Raw genomic sequence first — 27,674 nt, forward strand, 5'->3', positions numbered from 1 at the left:
TCTGCATGTGTGCAGGAGGAGCCGTGTTGTGGCATAGTCAAAAGCAGAGAAGCGTTGCATTGTCAACAACGGAGGCAGAATATGTCGCTGCTAGTGAAGCCGCTAAAGACATGATGTGGCTGATGACACTATTTGCTGAAGTCACAGAAGTGAAACAAAAGCCGATACTGTTTGTGGACAACATGGGAGCCGTCAAGCTCTCCAAGAATCCAGAGTTCCACAAACGTTCGAAGCACATTGATGTGCGATTTCACTTCGTTCGTGAAAAATATAATGAGGGCAAAATCGACATCCAGCACATCGATAGTGAAAACCAGAAGGCCGACATATTGACGAAAGCTCTGCCAAAGACTCGTTTTCAAAATTTGCGTCAGCAATTAGGAATTGTTTCTGAGCACATGAATTGTTAGAGGAAGTGTTGATGAAAGGAACAATTCATGTTGAAACCTGATATTTAATATACTGTAGTAACGGATAGATGCATACATAGTCCGTGTGTGTGTGTTTGCATATATACCTTGTGTTTTAATAAACTTTGTTCCGTCACTTTGTTTGTTGTGCTTCTTTGACTCCTTTCTCTAGCAACTGTGTTTGTGTCATTTGATCTTACATCTGTTGTCTCGATTTACGTGATAATACAGATCAAACTCAGCAAACCTCAACACATTCCAATGTGAATTTGAACTGATCATTGTGATGACGAAATTACTTCAAATTATTTTTGTTTTATGTTAATTTTTATCATAATCATGTAATTTTGCTTGATATGACAGTTATTCAAGTAGTGAACACTTTAAACAAGAATTAATGTTATTGTCAATATGGATTGATAACTTGCTTGTCTATGTGCATACTGTAGAATTTGAAGTTAGTGGCTTCATGATATTCCGTACTTGTAGTTTAGTGGGAGTGTTTTTTTTGGTTAAATTACATTTTTGTGAAATAATGGTATTGAAGGAATTATCGATTTTGATCGCTACAATCTGACAACAGTTTCTCGGATTAGATTGACTTTAATCAAAGTATATTATATTCAGTATCTATTATCGATCTGCGCGATATGTTTATTATTTCTAAGGTACTATGAAATATTCTACAAAATTTAACATGTTACCAAAACTTGAAGATCTGAGATGATTTATACTTTATGTTGATTATAGGTAACATTCTTCCTTGATTATTATATATTATACAGTATCTTAGATATCACATTTTTTATTTGGCTTTATTTTATGTAGTTTTTTGGAAGGACTGAACAAAATGTCTATGTCTAAATCATCCAACACCTATAACCGTATGAACTGGGAAGATGCAGTAAGTATTTAATTTATCAACGTGGCCATGAAAATTGAAACAAACCGTTATCTTTGTAATAATTTTTGTTTTTGGTAAATGTTGGTTGTTTTTTAATATAAAGTGATTATTATTTGTTGCTTTTATGTTGTTTCTGTAAAAATAAATGCATTTTTATGAAGTTATCGGTTAAATCTTTCTCACTTGTTTATTTCAGATAGTAAGGTATTAAGGATTTTTTGATTGTTATGACCTGGATAGCTGTAAAATATTATTAACTTTGTTTTCAGGAGTTTCCCATTTTATGTGAAACATGTCTTGGAAATAATCCTTATTTACGCATGGTAAGTGTTTATATAAAATTTAAGTGTTTAGACATTTTTTAAATTGAAATTTACGTTGGATACTTTGTAAGTGTTTCGATTTGTTATTGTTTAAGATGAAAGAAAGATATGGAGGTGAATGCAAAATTTGCAATCGGCCTTTTACAATATTTCGCTGGTGTCCTGGACGTAATATGCGTTATAAAAGAACAGAAGTTTGTCAGACATGTTCAAAATTAAAGAATGTTTGTCAAACATGTCTACTTGATTTAGAATATGGTAAGAACATCTTGACTAATTATTTATTGTTTAAATGAAATTTATGTAGCGATTATTTTGTAACAGAATGTTTACAGATGTTGTTTTTGTTTTTTTAGGTTTGCCTGTTCAAGTTCGGGATTATGCACTTGGTGTCAAAGATGATATCCCTAAAACAGGTGCAAACAAAGATTTTTTCATTCAAGCAGCGCAACGTGAAATTGATAAAAGTGATGGAACTACACTGGCTGGTCCTCTAGCAGAGTTAGTTGATCAGCGCCCAAACGAATTACTGAATAAATTAGCTCGAACAAATCCATATTATGATCGTAATCGTCCTCACATTTGTTCCTTTTGGGTGAAAGGTGAATGCCGACGAGGTGAAGAGTGTCCTTACAGGTTAATTTGGTGCTTTATATATAAATATAAATAAATAAATAAATAAATTTATTAATTTATTTTCTGTTTTAACTTATTATTATATTTGAAGACATGAAAAGCCAACCGATCCAGATGATCCGTTGTCGGTGCAAAATATAAGAGACCGATATTATGGGTCTAAAGATCCAGTAGCAGACAAACTGTTAAATAAGGCTAAAGCGTTGCCGGTTCTTAAGCCGCCCGAAGATAAAACAATAACGACGATTTATCTCGGAAATATTGGAGATGATAATGTGATAACTGAGGATGATATAAAGTTGGTGATAAAATTTATTGATTTATTTACAAATGTTTTGATTTTTTAAATATAAATTTAGAAATTATTTTTATCAGTTTGGTGAAATTCGTAGTATTGTCATTCTGTCAGAGAAAGGATGTGGTTTTGTGCAGTTTACCACACGTGAGGCTGCCGAATTAGCAAGCGAGAAAACATTTGGTAAGCTGATGATTAAAGGCCGCCGAATAACTGTTCGCTGGGGTCGTCCACAATCTCAGCAAAATGTCATTGGACAACTGGTAGAATCAGAACATCCTACCTACCAAGATGTACCTGGATTGCCAGGAAGTAGGTTTTGGCATGTGGTGTAAATTGTGAAATCTTCATTGTATGTTTATTTTACAGATATTCCGAATGTTGATTTTTTGGGTCCCAATCCTCCGGAGGATTTACCGCCGAAAAAAGCAAGAACGGATGCAGGCACAGCGCCTGGCTCTTCTCGATATCCGACACCGTCCTTCCACTTCCCTCCTCCATCTGTTATGCCCGGTAGGTGAATTACGCTTACGTACGATATTATAATCAGTTTATGGAAATATTTTTCCAGCACCACCTCCTGGTTTGCAAATTCCTCCTCGTTTTGCGCCGCCGCCGCCATTGATTCACCATCGTCCAGTTTTTCCGTTGAATGTCCCACGCTTGCGTCCACCAAGAGAACCGAAAATTCCCGACCGATTTCCCATTTATTATCCCAGTCAAGATCCATATCATTTGGCATCGAAGGATTTGGGAGATTAACATACTAAAAGAAAGCAGTTATTATGTATTAAAGTGTTGTTATTTTTGTTTCTTTTAAATTTTACTTAATAAAATTTGAATATCATACAATATAGGGAATGGCTGCAGCTATTTCAAGAACAATGCTCTGTTACTAGTGTGAATGTTGATCAAACTGACGTACAGAAAACAGTAAAGCTGATGAAGCAAAACTAAGGTGATGCGTTGACTGATTCCGCTTAGCTGTTAAAAAGTGCAACATTCTCTTTTTCTTCTAATGAATGATTCTAGTGGTGCCTTACCGTACACCAAAATTCTTTTCGCAAGTAATTTTACTTACTGTTCATTAATTACAGATACAATTGGCCATGTGGCGAGGTCGATATGAGTTTTATTCCTGTTCAGCAAAACACTTCTGTAAGTTCTTCTACAATTGTCTTATGGAATGGCTGCATTTTTTCCGATTCTTTTCACTGGTGTGTTTTAAAATTTGACATATTTCCTTGTATTTCAGAGATTGATGCTGCTCAATTGATTGTCTGATTATTTTTTCGTATCCAGCATCCAGTATGCTATAAAATGTCAATAGCACAACTGTTCCGTGTTATCTTTTACTTGAATTGAACTTTCTTAAATACAGTTATAAAGTTATTATATAACAGAGGAGAAAAATAAAAAGACAATGATAAGTTGTTTATCAAATGATCAAAGTTATATTTCAAATAATTACAAGAAAAGCAGACGCTTTTTGAAATGTTATTTGATAAGAGAAAATGGAAAATTATTATTTTTCATTCAACTCCTCAGAAAATATTGTCGAAGAATGCATATTGTTGACCCAGTTTTCCAAATATTTCACACAATTTGCATGGCCAAACTGTTTCGCATTGTCCAACGGCGTATTTCCCCAGCTGCAAATTAATTTATTCAAATATTTCGCAAATGAGGGGGGGGGGAGCGGAGGTACGAGAGAAGTATAATATAAAATCTGATTTACCGATCGATTGGTTCCGCATCGACTTTGCAACGTTCCAACAAAAAAGCGACCACTTCCAAATGGCCCCCTGATGCGGCAAGGTGCAACGGAGTACGACCATCGTAATCGGCAAAAGTCAAGCACACTCCTTGCAAAACATACCTGAAAGGAAAATGAAAACCATTTCAAATTATTCAAATTTTAGAAATTAATCAGCTTGTGCTGTGTAAACTTTTTGATTAATTCCAAATTCCCTCTGGCCGCTGCAAACATGGAATGTTGCTGATAAAGCGAACCAGGTTCGACTGGCTTACGACGTGGGTCAATTTTTTCCGAATCTCCATGCACAAGACTGTCGTAGTTGTGAAAATTGAAAGTTTCGACCAATGTCTAAAAAGCATCCTCTCAACAATACAAAAATTACATTAAAAATTATAAATAAAAAAATGATTAGTTCTTATTATTATTAGAAATTGGTTTTTGAAATTCACTTTTGCAAATTGAACTCCACGAACAGTGTTGCCCAGTCTGTCGAGTCGTGGAGAAAAGATTGCAAAGCCCATCACATTAGGAATTACAAGAATCATTGATCCGCTGACACCGGATTTTGCCGGCAAACCAACCTGAAAATTTGATATGAAAAAAAATATTTTCTTCAAAATAACAAAAACAAATAATTAATTAATTTTCTGAATACTTTGAACGCAAACTGGCCTGAATAATCGTACATGCCGCAGCTGAACATCAGCGAAAGCACGTCACGAACTGAACGATTTTCTAAAACTTTTTCTCCTGTAATTGGACAAACGCCTCCATTAGCCAAAGTTGCAGCCATCACTGATGCAGACTGACAAGTCGCTTCGACAGAGCACAGCTGAAGAATAATAATTCATAATTAATAACAGCAAAACAACTCTCTTTTCAGAATTTGTTCATGTGCATCATCTCAACCACCAACCCAACTTCGTATATTACAAAAATCTGTTGCTTCCAATTTCAAACTTTTATCTTAATCAACATTTTTTGCATATTAAATGCATAAATAAGCAGTGGATTACAATTAGATAAAGCAATGAAAAAGATGCTTATTTAAATTCTGATTCGACGCGATAAGCCAACTTTACCTGGAAGTAAAGATCCAGAGTGTCGTTCAAATTTACGCCAGCTGGAAAGCACTGAAAAACAAACAAACAAGCATTTAATTATCAATCGTCTAATTGTAAAAATTAATCGCATAACCTTGTGTTCTCGCATGTAATAAGCTAGTGCAAAATTTCGGTCCGCTGTCTCACGTTCTGAAAGAAACCTGAAAAAAAAGATTTACAGAAAAATAATAAATTCACAGAAAATAACAAGTTCATTTAAATAAATTCCAATTAATTTCTCGTGCAAATCTAGATTGAGAAACATGACAAAAATTATAAAAAAAAATAGAAGCATAAACACTATGCTATAGCGAAACAATAAAATTACATCTGCTCGTACGTCGTGTTACTGAAACCGATAAATTCATAACCAGCAAGTTTCTTATACATATTAATCATAAATTCAAAACGATCTGCCAAGTTTTCATTGTTCTAAAAGGAAAATATTCCAATTACAACATGTAAGGGTTGGAACATACGAACGTAAACAATACCTTTATAAGTGATGCAATAATAATTGCTCCAGCATTGATCATCGGATTGTGCGGTCGATCTAAGTTCAAATGTGCAATATACTGTCATTTGTTTAAGAAAAAAATCAACAATAAAATAATCTCACTGTTGTGATCAAGACAAATTTCGTTAAACAAACGCCCGGATGGTTCTTGGCCGACATATTTGTGAACAACCTCATCGCCAACATTGTCCAGTACAATTCCATAAGAGAACGCTTTGCTAATCGACTGGAGACACCAACGTACTTGCGAATCGCCCCATGAACGTCTAAATTGAGGAAATTTGAAAACAAAAAATTACAAACGCTTTCTACATTACAATATATACCTCTGACCATCGACAGTACAAACCGCCATGCCCCAATTGTCCGGATCCACACGAGCAAGCTGTGGAATGTAAGTGGCTACCTGTAAAAATGATTCAATTATTCAAAAATTATTATTGCATTATTCCAAACAATTGATGCACATTTCCAAGTGTACAGTCGCTCAAACTGCGAAATATTTCTTCAATGCGTGAACAAAAGCCTTCCCAATTTGGAATGACAAATTCATTCCTGAGCGCTCGAATGATCAATAAAATATCCTCTGAGATGCAACTAAATAAAACAATAAAATTAAAAAATTAATAATTTATAAATACAAATAGTCATCTACGAAGTGAATGTCTTTTTATCTAGCAGAAGATTGTGCGATTCAATCGTATCTTCTTGTACCAATTCTTGATGAGCTACATGTAACTTTGTCAACATGCGTTGAAGACGTGGATCAGATTTTTGAAGTCCAGCATGACGAAGAGCCTGTAAGTAAAATTAAATATATATTAAATAAATATATATATATATATAAAGCTTACCGCAAGAAATTTCGGCACTGATACCAAACCATCGGAATTCTTATACAGCTCAAAAATCGACTCTTCAATCGAATGAAGAATAGCAGGATTATTTAGTGCTTTGCTGTTATCATATGGAAAGCTGAAAACAAAATATCTTTAACTTGTGGATATGAACAGAATCTTGCAACAATGCAATAATAATTAAAAAAATTAAATAACAATGTATATTTTCAAAATCTTATAAATACTGTTTAAAATGACCCTAAAAATATGAAAATAACAGTTTATTTGATATTCCATTACGTAATGTTTATTGACATAATTTGAAAAGAAATATCTTAAACAATCAAATACAGCTTGATATTATTTTTTTATTGATTTCGTGAACAACGCTGACAAATTATTAATAAATATAGAAAGCTTAATTGGTAGAGTAATAATGATCGCTTGAGAGCATTCAATTTAAAATTTTCGTGAAATACAGTAATTGAAACGCTTCTCTTAATTTTCATTAACTCCCTATAAACAGAAACATATTTTCGCAGTAAATGCTTCATTGCATTATACTGTATTAAAATAAAGTAAATAAAAACTGTAAATGAAATTTCAAAAGCAGACGCAAGATCGATTTTTCATGCGTGACTGTTATTTGAAATATGTCAATGGCACTAATATGAAAAGCTATTCTCGCAAAAACCATTAGTAGAATAAACAAATTAAATGCGCTAAACTACTTTAACAAGTGTTTACTTTTAAATTCTATTTCCAAAAAGTCTACATAAAAGTAAATAATTGTGACCAACCAAAGTGCCGCAAACAAGCACAACATCACTCACATTCGATTACAGACAATTTCACCGTTATTCACAGTAAACATTCACTTATAATAAACAATTCAAAATTAATTGTTCTTTTCATTCAGCCTACTTAATATTCAATAATAATAATAAACTGAATTCTATTATAAATATTAGTATTTTTCATTTATTCCCATCATCATCATTATAAACAGTGCTAATGCAATCACAAAGTAGAAATTAACTTACACATAGCCATTCATATGATTACAGTTGCCCTTGTTCGGATCCATCACTAATTTGATGCAACTTTTAAACTTCAAATTCTGACAATACTTAAATCACTAAAATTGCTCAACAATGGGTGTTAATAGAGTTTAAATTAAGCGCACTTAAATAATTTTAATTTAAAACATTTCAACTTTAAATTAAAAAAATATATCTGAAATTCGATCAACATGTACTCAATTGAAAATCAATTAACTTTTATTGTTTAATTTGCTAATATTAAATGATAACATAATCTAAAGAGTGAACACAAATTATAAAAACATTATTCATGCATTCACTATCCTCTTGTCAATGGTAAAAAATCTCAATTGCAGCAAAAATATTAATTTTTAAGTGGAAATCATAATGAATCAATGTTTTCTTCTTTTATGCATAACAAATAAATAAACAATCTGTTACCTCCAATACTGTTATGGCACATGCTTATTTATTTATTTATTTATTTCACCTGGAAGAAAGATAATCAAAAAAATTCCTAATCTGAATACAAAGAAAAGTTAAGTTTCCACTTTCACCACCGTTTTATACAACACTTTCAGCTGCGCTTTAGAATAATTCTATAATTCTGCTATTAGTCGTGAATAATAGAGAAAAAAATTATTTAATTACCTTAATTCAATAATTTTATTCAAATCCTATAAGTTGAAATTGAAAGCAGTTCAATAAAAAAAAATCAATCCCAAAAGCGCTTTCAGACATTCCAACACCGTCACCGTGATGGGCACAAAACTATAATTTTCCGAGTTGTGCTGTATACAACATCTTATACAGTTTTTTAAATTCAAATTTAAAAACTCTTCATTTTAATAATTAAACAGCGAAATTGTGTTTTTTTGAAAATAAAAGAGCGCTGGCTAACTGCAACTCACCTGAGACGTCGTCCAAATAACGCATGAAAATCCGAAGCCGAACAGTGACAATCAAAAGCAGAATCAAATGACGACATTATTATCCTCCAGATGTAAAGAAATAAAGAAATTATTTGTTAATAAATTAATAATCTTTTCTTTTGGTTCTTATTTTTGCAAAATTTGCTACACAAACACCTGATATACGGTGTACAGAAGGTAATGGTGATCGACAACAATAAATATGAAGATGGAACGTTTCAAATGAGGCGGCACTTTATAATTTCAATGGAAGCATTCGGCCCAGTGAAAGGGCTTTTCGGGTTGGCAATTATTCAAACTGACACAAGCCAGCCACGCCCCAATGAGTCTGTCAGTTTCAAACTTCTTCCACTGGTAATGGCACAACTAACATTAAATGTCACGGAAAACATCAATTCAATTCAGAGTTCAATTCTGCTCTTTGTAATAATGAATATACCACTCTTGAATCCAATTGCATGTTCGAGCTTATTATTTTTTGTTTTTTATTTTTGTTCTTATAAGGGAAAATTCTCTCATAATTGTTGTATTATTTTTTAATTTTCTCTCCTTTTCCCTTTCCAACTGCAGGTAATTCTCACTCTGCAGTACTTATTGATCAAAAATTTGCTCCTTGTTATTGACTAAAGTTATTCTGAAATAGCTGTATACAACCTGTCGCGCATTTCATTTCAATTTCATTTCTACATCTCCTTCAGCTAAAACGGAAATTGAAGCGATTTTCCCTCCGCAATACACCGTTGGACATAAACAAGCACAAACAGCCTCTACATACTGCAAATTATTACATAAATTTGTGCATCACCCATTATTTAAATGTTTGCATCGGTGGAAATGATAATCATGATTGATATGCCATTAATGTGCATCAATGAACGTTTTAAGTATGTCAAAATGCTTTTACATCAAAGTATGAATTATATTCCTAAATTCTGCTATTTCAAATAATCATTCATATTTCAAAATTTTTCTCATTTTAAAATAACCAATTCTAATAAAATTTTACAAAACAAAAATATTGCCCAACAAATAGCAAAATATTAAATAATTAAGCGACGTTAATTAAATAATTAAATAAAATACAATTAAGCGCAACGTAAAAGAAATCTATAAAAATATTAATGTAGTTCAAAAAACCAACCGCAGGCATACTATTCAAAAATTGAAAAAAATGCAATGAAAAACAAGTAAACAACATACTTACCCTTTTATTTCTTGCTTCATCGCGGCGGCAAACGCGGCATTAGCACTTGATTAATCGGAGCAACAACTCGTCAAAGCTCAGATGAAGTTTCAGACATTCTTCCAAAGTTCCAGCACATGAACTTTGAAGAAAACAATTCAGTGAAATTCAAAATGCATATATGTCATCTTGTAATTTTATGCTGGCCTGGAAACTATCTCTCATAAAATACGCACTTTCTTGGCCTTGATCTTCATAACATTCAAGTTTTGACCATAACCGTTATTTTATAAAATTGAATAAAAGTCATCATTGAAATCAATGAATCCTTTATATCATATTATAATTCGGCATCGGATTATCAGAGAAGTGCTTTTTTCATCGGAATACGTCATCTAAGATAATTCACCAAGCAAACATTTAAACAATTTTCATAATGACGAAAAGTATCATCTTATTCCATGATCCAAAGATTTAACAAAAGAAAAAAAAATAATTTATATGTAATGTAAACTTCATTTACTTTTATAAAGCATTTTTCAATGACAATGAAAATAACATGCCAATCTTTGTCAACAAATTATATACAAGACAATGAACAAAATTACAATTAAAATGTCTTTAATTATAGATATTTACTAATGCAAAAGGAACTGTTTTACAAAGCGAACAGCAATAAGCTAAAACGTTAATTTATTAATGTAATTAAAATAATCTAAAAATGATGTTATTGTTTGAAAAGCAGCCGAATGTTATAGTAAATATTTACAACTGATGTAACACATATTTCAAAAAATTGTAACTTTTACAGTTGTAAGATATACAAAAACTTTTTAAAACAGTGACAGAAATACGTACAGTGACAGTGTGGCAGAACAATTTTACTTGATTATCGCTATTTATTTGACCTAATTATCAGACCGTATTAAAAGCATTTAAGGCAATATTCTAAAATTACAAATGCTCTAAAACGTCAACAATATTTTGTTTTCGAATTCAATTACATTATGAATATAATATATAATAAAATTAGTTGATTAATAATTTAAAAAATCAAATTAAACAAATACATTAATGCAACTCCTTCAAGTAAACGTCGCATGATAGATTATATCGTTATGGATTTAATTCTAGGTGAGGCATCGATTATTATTAGCAGCTGTGATGTACAGTCTTTGCAATATATTTCGAGGTGTCTGTATATTTGAAATGAAATATTTATAATAATGTATGCAGAAAATATTTAGTTTGTAAAAATATGCTTTAATATGTTTAAAAATGATAAGTAAAATAATATTATGATTTGTGTGCAAAGCATTATGCAATGATGGCAAATGATATTTCAATCATTATAAATTCAGAATACTAATAAAATTATGCAAAACATTTAGTTTAAATTTTTATAAAGTCATTTATTCTATCATTTTTAGTGTCATTTTATTTAATATTGTTAATTTTGTTTTGATGATTCCAGATGAAAAATTTAAGTATATTCAGGTACAAAATGTAAATCTACAGTAAGTCGTTGCTTACTCTTATTTTTAGTATGTAGGTTTGCTTATTTGAGCGGAGGTCTCGTTCAGTCATGGCAGACAGTGATAAAGGTCAGTATAAAGATTTGGATGCTCAAATCGAGAAGCTGTACAGATGTGAACAACTGTCAGAGAACCAAGTCAAAAATTTATGCGAAAAGGTATTCAGTTTTCTTCTATTATAGCGTTTATCTTAACTGTTGCTGACTAATCTTTATTTTTTACAGCATTAAAGTTACGATTTATATCTTACGTTTTTAAAGTTATTTTTGTTTTTTTCTGTGTTTCCGTACTTTAAAGTTATTTATTTATATTTGAAAGTATTGTGATGTACTTTGTTTGAAATGCTTATATTTTTATAAATGGTTTTTCATTGCTTTTTTAGTATTGTTTATTTATAACTTTTGTTAACTTCAGTTTTATAACTTTTTCAGCATTTCAGCAATAAAATGAAGTCTTGTATGGTGTTCTTTTATTCATTTGACTTTCAATGTTTAGGCAAAAGAAATTTTAAGTGAAGAGTCAAATGTTCAGCCCGTGAAATGTCCGGTAACTGTTTGCGGCGACGTGCATGGTCAGTTCCACGATCTCATGGAACTTTTCGAAATGGGTGGCAAGTCACCTGATACGAATTATTTGTTCATGGGTGATTACGTTGATCGCGGTTATTATTCAGTTGAAACAGTTACATTATTAGTCGCACTCAAGGTGAAAACTGTTTTGAATTTGTATAATTTTGAATTAATTTTATTCTACTCGTAATTTAAGGTGCGATACAAGGACAGAATAACAATTTTGCGTGGAAACCACGAAAGTCGACAAATCACTCAAGTGTACGGATTTTATGACGAGTGTTTGCGGAAATATGGTAATTCGAACGTGTGGAAGTATTTCACAGACTTGTTTGATTATTTTCCATTAACTGCACTGGTTGATAATCAGGTAGATCACGATTGTTAACTTTTTATTGATTTTTAAAGTAATATTTTTTTATCGATTTAGATTTTCTGCTTGCATGGAGGTCTATCGCCGAGTATTGATACCCTTGATCACGTTAGGGGCATTGACCGCCTTCAAGAAGTTCCTCATGAAGTAGAATAATTGGCTGGCTTTTCAGTTTTTTTTGTTAAACTCTTGTCTTTTAATTCATCGCAGGGTCCAATGTGTGATTTGCTGTGGTCAGATCCGGATGATCGAGGCGGTTGGGGAATCTCTCCACGAGGCGCCGGTTATACATTTGGTCAAGATATTGCAGAAACGTTCAATCACACCAACGGATTATCGTTAATTTCTCGCGCACATCAGTTGGTTATGGAAGTGAGAAATTTCTTCGGTTTTTGATTTGCAGTTCTCCTGCTACGTAGTATATATATATTTTTTTTTTATTTGAAGGGTTACAATTGGTGTCACGATCGTCAAGTTGTGACTATCTTTTCGGCTCCAAATTACTGTTACCGTTGTGGTAATCAGGCGGCGATCATGGAATTGGATGATTTGCTTACCCACTCTTTGTATGTTTTGATTGATTGGAAAGCTTTTCTTTTCTCTTTGTGCTCTATTTCTAATATTTCAGCTTGCAATTTGATCCGGCTCCTCGACGTGGTGAACCTCACGTTACTAGACGTACTCCTGATTACTTTTTATAAAAAGAAAAATGCTATTATCAACAATATCACGTGGAAATCATCAGTATTTTTATATTTGAATAATTGCGGATATATATATATCTGTTTTTTAATGCGAATGAAGTCAGTCGTGAGGCTTCTTTAATTTAGTTGCATTTATTTGGTTTATCAGTTGATTGACATTAGTAAAATAATTTTAAATAAACAACGTAAGCTTTTTTATTGACCACTCTTTAATGGGTTGTTCAAATTACCTACACAGAATATTTTCATTGAATGGACGTTGATTGAAATTTTTTGCTCAGTACTTTTTAAAGTGCCATCTGTTTTCAGCAATCATTGTAGAAAAAATATTCCGATTCACTGTGCAGAGGATGAACTTTTTTCCGTATGTTGTTTGTTTTCTTCAGAATTTTTTTTAATTTGATGAATATATTGTGTTCAGCTGCTCGTTGCGGAACAAGACGCACAAACAGCAGAAAAAGGCAACCGACGACAATAAACAACAAGAATTGGTTAATAAAGTCAGTGCGACCATTGGAAGCGGTAATTTGCGGTTAGCCGTTGTACTGCCAGAAGGTGAAGATCTGAACGAATGGGTAGCGGCGAATAGTAAGATTAATGAATAATTTTATATAAATTAAATTAATTAAACAAACCACATTCCTAATAATGACATTTGGGATTGTTTTTTTTTGTTTGATTAGTTTGTGATTTTTTCAACCAAATCAGCATGCTGTATGGTACAATAACGGAATTTTGCACTTCTGAACGATGTGCTGTCATGTCAGCTGGACCTTTTGAATACGTATGGACGGACTGTTCGAATCCGAAGAGATCGATAAAATGCAGTGCACCCCAGTACATTGATTTTTTGATGACTTGGATTCAAGATAAACTCGACGACGAGTCGGTGTTTCCTTCGAAAATAGGTAAATAGAATAAAAACAATTTGATTGTAAAATAAAAAATTTAAAAGAAAAAAAAAAGAAATATATACTCAGAATATACAAACAAATTTTGTGCAGGCGTTCCATTTCCGGCCAATTTTATGGAAGTTGCGAGGACAATCATGAAACGTTTGTTTCGCATTTATGCGCACATTTATTACCAACATTTTGAAAATGTCGAACGACTCAAAGAAGAAGCACATTTGAATACTTCGTTTAAACATTTCATTCTGTTCGTCCAAGAATTCAATTTGATCGAAGACAAAGATTTGCAACCGTTGCAAGAAGTTATCGAACGTTTGACTAGCAAAGAGAGGTAAAAGCAGAAAGAAATTTAAAAAAAAACATTTTCCCTGGCTGCCACTTTTTTTTCTCTCCCCCAAGCTTCTTCATTCGAAAAATCTCCAATCTGTTGCTCGATTCGAACCATTTCCATTTCTGCCTACTATTTCTTCTTCTTATTATTATTATTTGTCAACTGTGAACTTTTTACCTGTTTTTTTAAATATCTCTGTTTATTTCCAAACCTGTGTAATAATAAAATGTTCGCGTGAATAAGATGGAATGTGACTGCTGTTCGTTGGATGATTTATAAAAAGAAAAGGACGAATATTTTACATGAATATGGAAACAAAATGGCTGGTCTGATTTTCCGAATTATTGATATCAACAAAGAATAATATCCGCTTGATTCAGATAACAGCATCAATTAATTAATCAAAGCTGAAAATTTGTATATATCATCGGCAAGAAGTAACGGCTCTTCCAATGCGGCAAAATGCCCTCCCCGTGGCATTCGAGAATACTGCACAAGATGTTCATATTTGTAAGTGACGAAAGCTTGTGGACTTGTTAAAAGATCATTTGGAAAAGCAGCTACACCGGTAGGAACTAATACAGGACTACTGATATGCGTTATGTTGTAAATGGGGAAATCATTAAAAACGAACATATATATGTGTGTATATGCTTACTTGAAATATCGCATGCGGCCAAGTTGTTGGTAAAATTCTTTGTAAAATCGCATTGAAGATACGATGCAATCGGACGTCCAATAAATCATAATGTTTGTCAACAATTCGTCCAAGGTAAAATACTTTTTCAAGCCGCCGTCGTCGAAATGTCGATAAGATGTATCAGTCCAAGCACTGAATTTTTCCAAAATATATGATGCCAGTCCCATTGGAGAATCTTGCAAAGCAAACCCTAAAAATTTGTGCATTAGTAAAAATAACTGAAAACGACAATTATACGAATATTTTATACCAACAGTGTCTGGCTTGGTGCTTTGTAAGTGAAAATAACCAGACTCCTCTATGAAATAAAAGAATTTTTCCATCAACGGATAAACTCTGTACTGATCGGCTGGATCAATTACAAATTCAGGGAAATAAATTCCCAAAAGTTGTTTCAATAGAATCATCGGATGTGCAATGCCAGCGACAAAAGCAGTGTTCAAATGCAATCCAATAACACTGAAAGAAGTTATATTTTGTAAAAAAAATTGAGCAAGAAATTCAAATGGCAATTTTACCGTTCAGGATACATCTGAGCAATGATACTGGTAATTACAGAACCCCAATCGCCTCCTTGACAATAAAATCGCCGCTTGTTTAAGCGATCAAGCAGTTTGATGAAAACACGAGCAGCTGCTGCAGGACCAAAGCCTGAACAAAATCAAAATTTTCATGTACAATATAACACGCAGTAAAAATACCCTACCCTAAGAGAAAACGTCATACACAAAACAAGTGAAGTGTTGTCATGCTTTTTGTGCATAGTGGTGCTTTCAGTAGCAGTGCAAAGTTATTTATACCTTTCCTCTTCGGTGCATCTGACCATGCAAAACCAGGAATAGATGGTGCAATCACTTCAAATGCATACTTTGTTCCATATCCAATGTTGTGTTTTATGGGATCGATTAAAATTGGAATGATTTTCAAAAATTCAGATACACTTCCCGGCCATCCATGAACCAATAAAAGTGGATATACAGTATCGTATTTGGTATCTTCTGCAGGCTTTGCATGAATATAATGCACGTTGAGACCTTCAACTTGAGTTCTGAAATGCTTAAAATTGTTTAACATAGCTTCGGTCTCACGCCAGTTGTAACTATTCATCCAATAATCATGAAAAGAGTGTAAAAATTTTGCATTCGATCCATAAAAGGAACTGCTGTTTTCCAAAGTTTGAAAAAATTTAGTACTGTTCAATCGAACTTGCAAATCTTCCAATACAGAATCTGGAACTTTCACTTCAAATGTATAAATTGCTTCGTCGTCAGGTGGCTGATCAGCCAGAGAATAATATTCATCCACTGTGACTGGTAAACTGTCTTTCCACAGCAGATACTTATCGTAGAGCACCACAAAAATAATACTAGAAAGTAACAATAGCGTATTGACCAATTTTCTCATTCTAAGAAAATAAAAAGATGGTATACATTTTATGATATATTAGAATGAACAAAATACTAGCAAAATGCAATGCGTTAGTAAATAATTTTTAACTATTATTTCAAACAATTTACTGCAAATGTATAATAGGACTGTTTTCAAAATGTCTCATTTAGCATTCGAGTTGCGTTTGCTAAATGAATTCACTAATTCAGCAGAGCCAGCATGATTATCAACTTGTGATTTCAAACGATAATACCAATCTTTGATTTTGGTATTTTCCATCATCTCTGCAAACGCGTGGCATCCTTCAAAAGATACTATAGCTCCATACATTGCCTAAAATAATACAAGTATACAACGTGAAAAAATGATAAAAAAGCAAAAATTACTAAATCTGCCAAATTTGGACGATCACCGCCCATAAATTTTCTATCAGGCCCAACTGCTTTCACCCACTCGTTACAACAATCGTACAGACTTTCTCGCACATCCGATTTCAAGTTATGTCTAGAGTTAAAATTTTTTTCTCATTTGAAAGGATTATAATTTAAAAATAAAATTTACCTTTTGCGCAACTGTTTACTGACAAAAAACATCACCGTTGCACCCAAATATACGGCAGTCAGACGTTCCCACATGTGAAATGTATTACGCCAGTCACTCACATCCGAAAACCATTGGAACGCTTTCAAAGATTCTTTCATTGTTCTGTAAATATTTGGCGAAATAACGTGAACAAAACAATCATCTACCCAGCTGCGCCATTTCCTTTCCTCACTATACGAACATTACTGAATTGTACAACGAATGTAAAATGCAGTATAAAAAATAAATCTACGCATACTTCAAGATTTCTTCATTCACATGCTGCTGTTTTTCTGGGATCATCAAAAAATACTTATTTGGACTAACCAACTGCATTTTATTGTCATCTCCTTTTATTAAACTTGACGGATAAGCAGACAATATTGTATGCAAATCTGCGTTCGGATTCAGCATGTAAGATTGAAGAAAACTTATGATAACAGACGAATCGTTGATTTGCTAAAAATAAATATCTGCTTCGTTCCGTTGCGGATGACGGTTTTACATAAAACTTACCACTGGATCATCTTTACCACAAACTAATATTGGCACTTTTTTGTACTCGGAAAACTTGATCTCTTTTCGAGTTATAGGATTCACTTCAACAAGTTCGTAAGAATAACCATAATAATCTAAATAGCTGCGAACTTTGCAGCAAAACGGGCAATTTTGGTATTGATAAAGACGTAAATTCAAATTTGAACAGTCTGTTTCACTACTGATCTATAAAATAAATCACCTTTCAATAAAACATACATTAAATCAATTGATCATTGACTTATTGCAATAAAAATAAACTTTCAATATTTTACAAATTGGATTATTTTATAATTAACTTCTGTTAATGTTCAACTAATCAAAAAAAACTATACGTAAACAATAATTAATCTGATATAAAATGTACACAATTAGATTTATTTTCCATCGCACCTTTCTGGTAGCTTGCAAGGCGGGAATTTTCTGTTCAACACCGCGCGTCCAAAAATTGAGCTGCTTCGCTGGAGTTTGCTGAAGAGAAACAGCAGTTCCTGTCAACAAATAACCAGATATACCAGCAGCAAACCATTTGCCAATAGAATTATTTCCAAACAGTCTTCCAGTAAAAATCATTTAAATGCTACAATTCAAAACAATTTTTCATAAACGGTACGGTTTTCAGTAAAAGCCTACATCTAGAATAATGTATTTTCCCAACTGATTATTCTTATTGTTATTATTATTATTTGACTGAATAACAAGCACATTAAAGAATACTTACTGAAAATTGAAAAGAATTTTTCTTATGGTAAAAAGTAGACATTACAGTATGCGATTTACAAGTAATATAAATGTAATTTAAAAGAATTTTAATACTTTATTTGATGTTGCGTAATTTCAGCATCTTTATTATTTAGGACTGCCTGCCAACTGTGTGCTATTGTTCTCCTTTTGACTGAATGCGACCGTGTGCGAAATGCAATTGTTGGTGGCGGCATTGAAGCCCACAGCGAGGTCATCAATTGCCCAATGCATTGCATCCTTGTCAAATTTTGAGTAATCATCGTTGAGTCATCTGCTTGGCTAATTGTACCGGTTCTGGGCTTCCAGAAGCTATATAGAAGCTTTGTCCATTTGTCGAAAATGAACATGCTGTTGTCGTCATTGGTGTCAGTTTATTACTGTTTCATTAATACGATCGTGTCATGGAGTTGTTGTTGCATATTTGTTTATCAAGTAAATACTTTGAATTCACGTAAACATTGTTTTTTTGAATTAGTTTAAATTTTAAATTGAAGCATATTATCATTATTATTAGCGTTATGATTCTGACAGAAAGTGACACTTTTACAACAACAGTTGTCAGTTGTAAATATTTCATCAAAGTGACAATTTGTCAAGTGTAGTGAAATTGATAAAAACCCCATCTTAGCATAATGCAGTGTTTTATTGGTTTTTTTTCATTTCACCACGAGCTAACACGATGCTTTTTCACGGTTACATTTTTTTGAGTTTTGCTTTTCTTTTCCAAAGTGGAATTTCAAATCAGGCGGCATATGAAGATTGTTCGTGCTACAAAATTGAAAATCACTCCAGCCATTGTCACTGCCAAGGCGACACTGTAAAGCGAATACCGGAAAATTTTGATGCTAATTTGAAAAAATTGTTAGCCAATCACAATTACATTGAATAGAGAATTTCATCGAAAATCAATTGCAGAACACTGGCGAATGTGTCGATCAAAAGTATAACCGTTGACGATTTGCATAAATATAAACTTTTGCAAGAATTGTAAGTGAAATTTTTTTGTTTGATTTGAAAAATATTTCAAATAAAAAAATTATTATTTTTTTAAATAAATAACTAAAGCTCTCTGGTCGGATCGAATTATTTGACTCACGTCGACGCGAATGCGTTTTCGATTTTCAAATTTCTCCGTCGCTTGTGAGCTTGGTTTGGTCATTTGTCACGTCGTGTGATTTTTTGAACGAGAAAAAAAAATCAATATTTATTTCAGGCGAATTAATGATTGTCCCAATTTACGAAAAATTGACAATCAAATTATTCTTTGCAATATCAGTTGCATTTTATCAATGTATCATTTGTTTGATCAGATGATTATCGGCATATTGATTTATTATCAATTATAATTGGTTTCAGAAATTTGAAAAATAACGCTTTAGAAGAAGTGCCAAAACTGACGCACGGATTTGCATTTTCTCACTGGCAATCGTTGCCTTCTATGTGAGTGATAATTTGATTACTGTAAAACGAGCATAATCAAGTGTTTTGTTTGAAATGGTTTTTATTTTCATAAAAACGTTCTTCATTTAATTTTACAGAGAACTGTCGTTTAATAATATCAAAATTATCGACGCGGAACGATTATCAAATTTGAGCTTAATAACACTGTGAGTTCAAATTTATTGTATTGAATGATTTGAATAAATTTTCCATTTCAGTGATTTAAGTTACAATAAAATCGACCATGTAGCGGGTGATGCGTTTAAAAACAGTCGTGTAAATATACTGTACGACAATGAAATGCATTTTTATCAAAGGCAGTGTTTCAAGAAAAAAAAATGTAACATTTCAGAAAGTTGAACAACAACCCGATAATTCATTTCTCTGCACAAACATTTTCATTGATGAAAGAGTTGAAGCAATTGTAAAATTTTTTAGAAATACAAAAAAAAATATTTGTTTTTTTTTCTTTGAAAATCTCCCTTCCAGAGATTTGTCCAACACGCTGCTCAAATCACTTCCAAGCGATGGATTTGAAACTGTTCAAGTGATCAATTTGGAACGAATACCGTCGTTGAAGCAGCTTCCATCGATTTTTTCATTTCCAAATTTACGCATTGCCAAATTCACCTACGCCCATCATTGTTGTCCATTTCAGGTTGGAATTTGTTTGAAAATTTGTCACCGTATTAAGTGATATTTGAAAATGGATTTTCATTCAATTCAGATTGTTAAAAGGGAAATTTACAAAGATAACGTTTTTAAATTTTCTAAACATCCCATTAAACTACTACGGTCATCATCTTCTTCTGTTCAGGTAGTGTATTTGTGAGTTGGTAGCTTGTTGATCAGATTTTAAATTGTTCAGAAAGCGTCAATTTCGAAAAGAAGCAAATCAGTCACCATATACAATTCTTCGTGGGGAAGTCAGAGCAAATTTCAAGAAACGCCCAACAGTACAAAGGGTCCGAAAAGGACCCGCAAGATCATAAAATGGTTCAAACAGCCTGCTTACATGAACATCTGCATCGGGGAAGAATTGTTGAACACGTTGGAAATGATCGAATGCAGTCCGAATCCAGATGCTCTAAATCCGTGCGAAGATGTAGCCGGAACGATGTTGGTACGTATTTTCATTTGGATTGTCGGCTTGGGAACTATTTTTGCCAATTTTTTCGTTCTACTCTGGTTCTTCACACATCGTGGTGGCTTGTACGTTGGTGTGACGACATTTTTCATGACCAATTTGGCAATTGCTGATCTTTGTATGGGAATTTATTTGGTAATTTTGGCCGTTCAAGATGCAAAAACTGCCGGCTCGTATTATAATTCAGCAGTCGATTGGCAAACCGGTTCCGGATGCAAAATGGCGGGCTTTTTTACAGTATTCTCCAGTGAATTGTCCGTTATGACGATGGTTTTGATTTCTTTGGAAGTGAATACGAATTCTACTTTTCGTAATTTATTCTAATTTTCAGTACTTCACCTCTTAGATATGGTACAATACACGATCGTCGTTTTATGGATTCAAATTTCAACTGAAAGCTGCATTCGGTGCTGAACTGTTCGCATGGTGTATTGCGGTAATTTTTGCCACGTTGCCAATTTTCAACGTCAACACCTACGCCGCAACGAGCATCTGCTTGCCGGTCAAGTCGGACACTTTGACGGAGAAGATTTATTTGATTGCGTTGTTAACGTTCAACGCGGTCGCATTTTTCTACATCACTTTCAATTATATTCACACCTACCTGATGGTATCCGGCGTTGGATGGCCAAAATTGCACACGCAAGATTGGAAAATGGCTCGCAAATTGGCAATTCTTATCGCCACCAACTTCCTCTGCTGGGCACCGGTAATCCTTTTCGGCCTTTCCGCCGCCTTTGGCTGTTCTCTGATCAGCATCTCGCAGATGAAATATTTGCTCGTGCTTGTTTATCCGATCAATTCCATGGCCAATCCATTTCTTTATGCATTTTCCACCGGACACGGTAGAAGATGGTCGGAGCTGCGTCGAACATTTCACCATCGTTGCGTTGGCAAGCAAAAGCGTCGCCTCGGTTCCAGATCTTCGGACAGTACGACATCCACGCTGTCCCAAGCGCAAGTTTTGAAAGAATTTGGCAAAAATCCAAAACACAACAAACACTCCATCCACTGCTTCTTATGAAATGACGACAAAGAAATTTTGAAGTTTTTTTGAAAAATTTTACAATTTCATCAATTGTATTTTTATCATTTAATTAAATCAATATAAATACAATTTGGTTCCATCCTACTGTATTGTATTGTATTGTATTGTATTGTATTGTATTCTATTCTATTCTAATATTAATCAATAATTTTAAAGTTGATATATGAACAACATTGTATAACAAAATTCAATTTTAATTGCTAAATTTTCTTTGAAATCAAAATTTTAAAAAATGCTTATACAAAAAGTAATCTACTATTGTACTTTTTTTTCACTTTTTACTTACTGTAAATTTTATCTTTTTATAAATTAAAACTAAATTTAATCATAATAATTATAATGAAAAAAAAGAAATAAATAATACTTTTTTATCGCATTATCAAAAATCAACATTGTATTATTTGATATCTATGACTGATGAACGAACATTGGCGCCTATTGCAAGTATGTTTCTTTGCTAGACAGTCCGAAACTGCGTAGCAGTTGAATTTGCATCAACTCTTCATCAGCTTCCAAATCAGGTGAAGAGCCTTTTTTGAGCATTTTCCAAGAAGGCAGAGGATCATCCAGAATGCACAATTCTTTTTCACTGAATATATACGAAAGCAGTCGACGACCAATCACAAGTAAAATCAACTAATAAAAAATGGGATGGTTTAAAAAGTTTTTTTTTTCTAAAATTTCAAATAACTTACTGTTAATGGGAAAAAAATTTCAATAACATCCACATAATTGACAACGCACAAAATTACGAAAAACAATATTTGTACACAAGTGAAGAGATGTATTCGTCTTATTGGAATGAGCCGTAAATAGCTGAAGTCTGGTTGATTTTTGATTGGAGTGAAAAATAGCAACAACCGTTGGAAAAACTGAAATTAAAATTTCACATTGAAAACATTACACTGTTGGATGGATGGATACTTTGTTACCTCAATCGATACTAAACAACTCGCTCCCATGTAAAGAAATACTCCAAGTAGCACGGGAATTGGTATTAGCTGAATGAGAGAAAAAAAGAAATATGCAAATTTTTTCAATTAATGAAAACTTTACAGAATAATATTTACCCTTTCAACGGGCGCGATGAAAATGCACAATCCAATAAGGATGTGGGCAAAGACGGGGCTGAATCTTTGTTCTCTGCAAAAGAAATGGAAATAATGAACAAGTAAGTTTTGGTCAAAACACGCCCACACACAAATGAATATTACCGGACTCCAATGAAAATTGGCTTTTCACCAGGTGCTGTAATTTTCGATTCCACTTTCAACAAGTGCATGTGAGTTAACGAAAGAATCGTTGCCGATAGAAACAACGGGATTGCCAAAATTCCTGAGATTAATGTCAGCACTACGCAGATCAGCAAATCCAAATGATAGCCAAAACCTTTCTAAATGATAAAATTGTTTTCATTTCATTGATATTACTAATATTCAAAGATGAAAACTTGCTCGCAATTTATTCTCCTTGCGATTCATCATCACTGTTGTCACGTGCTGATCCATAACAATAAGTACGACAAACAGAATACCCGGAATGATGCAAGCCAATGGAATCCACCAATTTGTCAAATCTTGTGGATTGACAAACCAACTGCGATCTAATGTAGGCTTAAATGAACAATTGCTGATTAAAAGTGAATTTTCAAAATTAACATTAACTACTTTAAAGCTGGTGGGAATTTTCAAGCAGGGAATCGGCAGCGATACCCAATAATTCACAGCAGTCATAACGAATACTGTTAAAAGCAGTGAAAAATCGGCAACAAATTCTCGAAACTAGAAATCATATTAATGGGATGTGAAATTAATTGATTCGTGATCAAAGAGACAAATGCTGTCTTGTACCCTAAGAGTAAAAAAGCGACTACTTCTGAGCTTGTTCAAAAAAGCAGCTAACAAAAAACTTCCAAAAAAGAGAAGCAAACTGAATGAAAAAACATCCGGCTGAAAGTTGCACTGCAAACCGGAAGCAATTCCATCCGCTGCTTCGCATTCTGCAAAATTTCAACATGAACATCAATTATGAAGAGTGAAAATTTTCTATTAAAAATTCTCACCATTTTTTGTATAATTTTGATACATCACGGATGTACCATTTGAAGTGATATTGCAAATGCAAGGATCTTTGAGCAGTAGCTGAAAGGAGGAATTTCCAATAAGAATATAAATATGCATAAAAAGGAAATTACCCTGAAATTTTTGGTCATCGGAGCGTGTTGACTGAGTGCGAGAATTTCTTCGAATGATTCGACGATGAAAACTATAGCAACCAACGTGGCGAACAGTTCTTCTGTAAAACGTGTAATGTAGGCGACAAGAAACGACGCATCCGTGGCTACCAAAATCAAAAGTATCAACGCGGCCCAAAAGCAAAGCCAAAATCTAGCCGGTAAAAAATTCCATCCACGTTCACTGGATTATAATTGAAATTTGAATAATTAACATGAAGACCACAACACAATTTAACTTACTAGCAAAATTCATAAAATAGTGCTTCGAAAATCATCAACGGTCCCGTGGCAGACATGATACAAAGCGGCTGACCGGCGAAAAGTCCCATCAAAATTCCGCTTATCACAGCTGAAACGATACACTCGGTGACTGCCTGAAAATTTAATACATTTTTTTAACAATTTTTTTTATTTTGCAATTTCTCCATTGTACAGACCATTGAATCGTCCATTAAACTGCCCATCATTCCGCCGAAAGCGATCAAATTGGTCAAATTAGCAAAGAAAAGAAAAACCGACGCTGCCAAACATTGGGTGAAACCTCGCCAAGAAGTGAACACATCTTTGAAATCAGAAACGTAATAAGGCCAACGCCTTTTAATATCTTCCACCAAACCGCCGAACAATCTACAATTTTCAACTGTACAATTGCAAATTGTCAATTTGAACATTGCACCATACTTTCCAGTATACTGTAAGCCTTCCAGATCAATTAGTACTTTAGAAGTTACAACAGGTGCGTGTTTTTTCTCTTGTTCATTCTGAAATTGATGACGTCATATTTAAAAAATATATATAAACATATATGTATATATGTATGCATTAATTAACGTACTTCTTGTGCTTGTTCAGTCGGCTCCATGTCGTTTCTCAGATGCCATTTGCCCGGTGGTATGATCACCGAATCACGGTGAAATTCATCCAAGCCGTAGGTCAGTTCTGTGGAATCGACCGCGTAGGCGGCGATGTTGCGAAAATTTTTATCCGTCATCAACGCTCCCATACAACGACCGACCATGAACAAATCGTGCTCGTCGTGATGACCAGATGTAATTAATACGAATAAAAATCTCGTCGGACAAGGCATCTGTGAAATTTGATAATTGAATATCAAAAAAAAATTAATAATAACAAGGACAAGAAAAAAACAATATGTATACAACCTCACTGAGATTTGCAAATACTCGTGGTTCGGTAAGTCGCACAAAAGCTGAAACCGTTTTGTGCATCAGTGGCAATTGAGCAATCAAAATAACCAATGATTCGGCATTTTCCAAATATTTTTTCAATTGTTCATTATATTTCTAAATAATATGCAACAGTTTTTAATTTAACAATAAAAAAGAACACAATCAAACATTTGAAATGGAATATTTTCATTCAAACATTTCATTATCAATTTATTCTATTTATTATCTTTTTCATGTTTGCTATTCTCGTCTTATCTTATGTACAGAAGTGTGAAATTGGCCAATTTTCACTCCGGTGCCGTTTTGGTACCACAACCAAGCTTGCACTTGTTGTCAAGCATGTTGACCGAACTGGGCAAAGTTTAACATTATACAATCCTATTTCCTGTTGCTAGTTATCGAATGAATCAATTTGACAAATTCAAATTTAATTTTGTTTCAACCAGTGGTAACTTTTGTTTTTTTTTGAAAATTTGAATAAAACAACAATACCCGTTCAAAATCGTCTTCGTCAGAAGGGACATTTTTCTGTTGAGATGTTGAATCTGTATAAGCGTCTACATTCGGAGGTGACAATGGACGCCAAAGTAGACAGCTCAAATTTGTGGTCGTCGATTTGACTAGATGCTCTTTACTTCTCAACAAAGTACGAAACAACACGTTCGTCTCGGTACTCGTTATAGCTCTTTGTTGTTCCCATTCGCTGACGATCATGTCTTAAAAATGTGCTTTTGGAACACAACCAATATGCAAATTTATATTTATAGAATTAGGCATACTTGCCAGTTCTTCAAAAGTGGAAACGGTACGGTCCAAAAGGACTGCACCCCGTTTCAGGCAATTTTTCAAACGAAACAACGCTACCGGTGTTACAAGAGGAACATTGGGCTTGGACCATCGATGACCTACATTTTCTACTCTTTCTTCATATTTAATCCATCTGAAATTATTATTTTTTATCCAATTGTTTATTCAACAAAATTTAAGATAAATTCAAGTTTTATCCCACGTATTAAAGCAAAAAATTGAACATGCATTCAATCGAACCTGGCAACTTCTTTCCAATGGTAACGTTCGTTGTCATCGATGAGTTTGAGCATTTCACAAAATATTGGCTTTGATGGATCATTGCAATTTTGAAATTTTTCCTTCCCACGAGCTTTCACTCTTTGCGACGGATCTAAATGTTAATTATAATAATATTTTTAAAATTTTTTGTCGATTGGTCAAAAATTTTTACTTTCCGGAAAATCACCAATCTGAACATGCTGGGTAATGTAGAGCGGCTCCAAGAGAATATCTTAAACAGGAAAATTGAAATAAAGTTCTTCAACTAGTTGCATGCAAATTAAAAAAAAATATTCAAATTTGAACAAATTTCACAAAACAACCTTTTCGAAAATGTGAATCCTCCTGAGAGTGAGTCTGAAAATTTTTTTCCCGATGACTCATAACGTAGTATTCATTTGTTTCGAAAAATTGTTTCTTTCTTGCCAACAATTAAATTCTCCAACTCCCCCATCATTTAATGTTGATATTATAATTGAAATTCCCATCAAAGATAAAAAGAAGAGGGTGGGGTGATTATTAAGTATTTATTGTTGTTTAAGGTGGGTCTCAGCATTTGGAAATTATTCACCCTCTGAAACCGGTTTTCTGACAAAGTAATCGCACCAACCCGTCAATAGTAAAGGAATTTTTAAAAATTATTTATTTCACCTGCGGTTTAATGCTTGAAAAAGAAAAATGCGCCATTTTTAGTCGATCATTTTCCACACATTTTTTATGTATATGTTTTAAATTTTAATTTTTCAAATTTATTGTGAACTTGAAAAAATAAATTTGTATCACTTTGAAATCTGTAACACATACGCATAATACTGTTGAATCCCATTAGTATTTTCAATTGACTACAAATGCTTTTTTTTTCTTCAACTGAACTTACAGACACTGTATAATGAATGTCAAGTAATATTTTTTAAATATTATTTTGAAATTTTCTACGAATCATTAATCACACGGTGTATTGTTATTTAGAAAATTTTTTATTAAAATATTTACGCGAATAATTACATTTCCACTATTTGAACTTGACCGTTGATAATAAAAAAATTTTAATATATTAAACATTTATATTGTCAAATGACAATTGTCTGATTATAATTACAAGTTGTCTTATGTTTGTATAGGGTAAAATTATTCTTTTAAAACTTTTCATACTTTGTATAAATAATTCGCTCACCTGTACCTCTTTCATTTAGAACATCCATTTATAGAAAATAGTATTTTTTGAA

The 27,674-nt window shown here is 33.1% G+C and overlaps 9 protein-coding genes across 9 annotated transcripts; 6 read left to right on the forward strand and 3 right to left on the reverse strand.

Moving 5' to 3' along the window:
• The first annotated feature begins 5 nt into the window (after positions 1-5).
• Positions 6-410, forward strand: Tsp_04397 (copia protein). The gene has a single exon (XM_003375162.1). It carries the CDS (start codon positions 6-8, stop codon positions 408-410), a length of 405 nt encoding a protein of 134 aa, XP_003375210.1.
• An 850-nt stretch (positions 411-1,260) lies between these two features.
• On the forward strand, positions 1,261-3,193 carry Tsp_04398 (Pre-mRNA-splicing factor RBM22). Its single transcript, XM_003375163.1, has 7 exons — positions 1,261-1,314; positions 1,584-1,637; positions 1,733-1,895; positions 1,994-2,273; positions 2,365-2,571; positions 2,633-2,816; positions 3,140-3,193. Exons 1-7 carry the CDS (start codon positions 1,261-1,263, stop codon positions 3,191-3,193), a joined length of 996 nt encoding a protein of 331 aa, XP_003375211.1.
• Positions 3,194-4,093: 900 nt separating this feature from the next.
• Tsp_04399 (glutaminase) lies at positions 4,094-7,873 on the reverse strand. Its single transcript, XM_003375164.1, has 15 exons — positions 7,830-7,873; positions 6,802-6,922; positions 6,603-6,745; positions 6,415-6,544; positions 6,274-6,353; positions 6,083-6,213; positions 5,925-5,983; positions 5,759-5,862; positions 5,525-5,591; positions 5,410-5,460; positions 4,983-5,159; positions 4,777-4,908; positions 4,518-4,675; positions 4,307-4,447; positions 4,094-4,220 (listed from the first exon to the last, which is right to left on the reverse strand). Exons 1-15 carry the CDS (start codon positions 7,871-7,873, stop codon positions 4,094-4,096), a joined length of 1,665 nt encoding a protein of 554 aa, XP_003375212.1.
• A 1,068-nt stretch (positions 7,874-8,941) lies between these two features.
• On the forward strand, positions 8,942-9,612 carry Tsp_04400 (hypothetical protein). The gene is made up of 2 exons (XM_003375165.1): positions 8,942-9,115; positions 9,460-9,612. Exons 1-2 carry the CDS (start codon positions 8,942-8,944, stop codon positions 9,610-9,612), a joined length of 327 nt encoding a protein of 108 aa, XP_003375213.1.
• Positions 9,613-11,511: 1,899 nt separating this feature from the next.
• Positions 11,512-13,122, forward strand: Tsp_04401 (serine/threonine-protein phosphatase 2A catalytic subunit beta isoform). The gene is made up of 7 exons (XM_003375166.1): positions 11,512-11,637; positions 11,975-12,184; positions 12,245-12,418; positions 12,479-12,568; positions 12,632-12,793; positions 12,869-12,987; positions 13,050-13,122. The coding sequence occupies exons 1-7, from the start codon at positions 11,530-11,532 to the stop codon at positions 13,120-13,122; spliced, it is 936 nt and encodes a 311-aa protein (XP_003375214.1). The 5' UTR covers positions 11,512-11,529.
• Positions 13,123-13,130: 8 nt separating this feature from the next.
• Positions 13,131-14,371, forward strand: Tsp_04402 (maintenance of ploidy protein Mob1). Its single transcript, XM_003375167.1, has 4 exons — positions 13,131-13,165; positions 13,547-13,713; positions 13,809-14,033; positions 14,106-14,371. Exons 1-4 carry the CDS (start codon positions 13,131-13,133, stop codon positions 14,369-14,371), a joined length of 693 nt encoding a protein of 230 aa, XP_003375215.1.
• A 389-nt stretch (positions 14,372-14,760) lies between these two features.
• Tsp_04403 (epoxide hydrolase) lies at positions 14,761-18,148 on the reverse strand. Its single transcript, XM_003375168.1, has 9 exons — positions 17,969-18,148; positions 17,555-17,761; positions 17,298-17,497; positions 17,048-17,161; positions 15,868-16,472; positions 15,586-15,718; positions 15,357-15,526; positions 15,026-15,257; positions 14,761-14,956 (listed from the first exon to the last, which is right to left on the reverse strand). Exons 1-9 carry the CDS (start codon positions 18,146-18,148, stop codon positions 14,761-14,763), a joined length of 2,037 nt encoding a protein of 678 aa, XP_003375216.1.
• Positions 18,149-18,998: 850 nt separating this feature from the next.
• Tsp_04404 (follicle-stimulating hormone receptor) lies at positions 18,999-21,930 on the forward strand. The gene is made up of 8 exons (XM_003375169.1): positions 18,999-19,180; positions 19,235-19,306; positions 19,676-19,759; positions 19,858-19,926; positions 19,978-20,046; positions 20,249-20,417; positions 20,628-21,194; positions 21,253-21,930. The coding sequence occupies exons 1-8, from the start codon at positions 18,999-19,001 to the stop codon at positions 21,928-21,930; spliced, it is 1,890 nt and encodes a 629-aa protein (XP_003375217.1).
• Positions 21,931-22,389: 459 nt separating this feature from the next.
• Positions 22,390-26,480, reverse strand: Tsp_04405 (electroneutral sodium bicarbonate exchanger 1). Its single transcript, XM_003375170.1, has 16 exons — positions 26,428-26,480; positions 26,160-26,320; positions 25,873-26,096; positions 25,354-25,494; positions 25,026-25,277; positions 24,628-24,951; positions 24,431-24,564; positions 24,149-24,371; positions 24,017-24,095; positions 23,805-23,953; positions 23,442-23,735; positions 23,169-23,347; positions 23,025-23,097; positions 22,887-22,955; positions 22,650-22,826; positions 22,390-22,590 (listed from the first exon to the last, which is right to left on the reverse strand). Exons 1-16 carry the CDS (start codon positions 26,478-26,480, stop codon positions 22,390-22,392), a joined length of 2,733 nt encoding a protein of 910 aa, XP_003375218.1.
• Between the last annotated feature and the right edge of the window lie 1,194 nt (positions 26,481-27,674).

The sequence above is a fragment of the Trichinella spiralis genome (assembly GCF_000181795.1).
Source record: "Trichinella spiralis strain ISS 195 chromosome Unknown Scfld5, whole genome shotgun sequence".
In the NCBI taxonomy this organism is placed as follows: domain Eukaryota; kingdom Metazoa; phylum Nematoda; class Enoplea; order Trichinellida; family Trichinellidae; genus Trichinella; species Trichinella spiralis.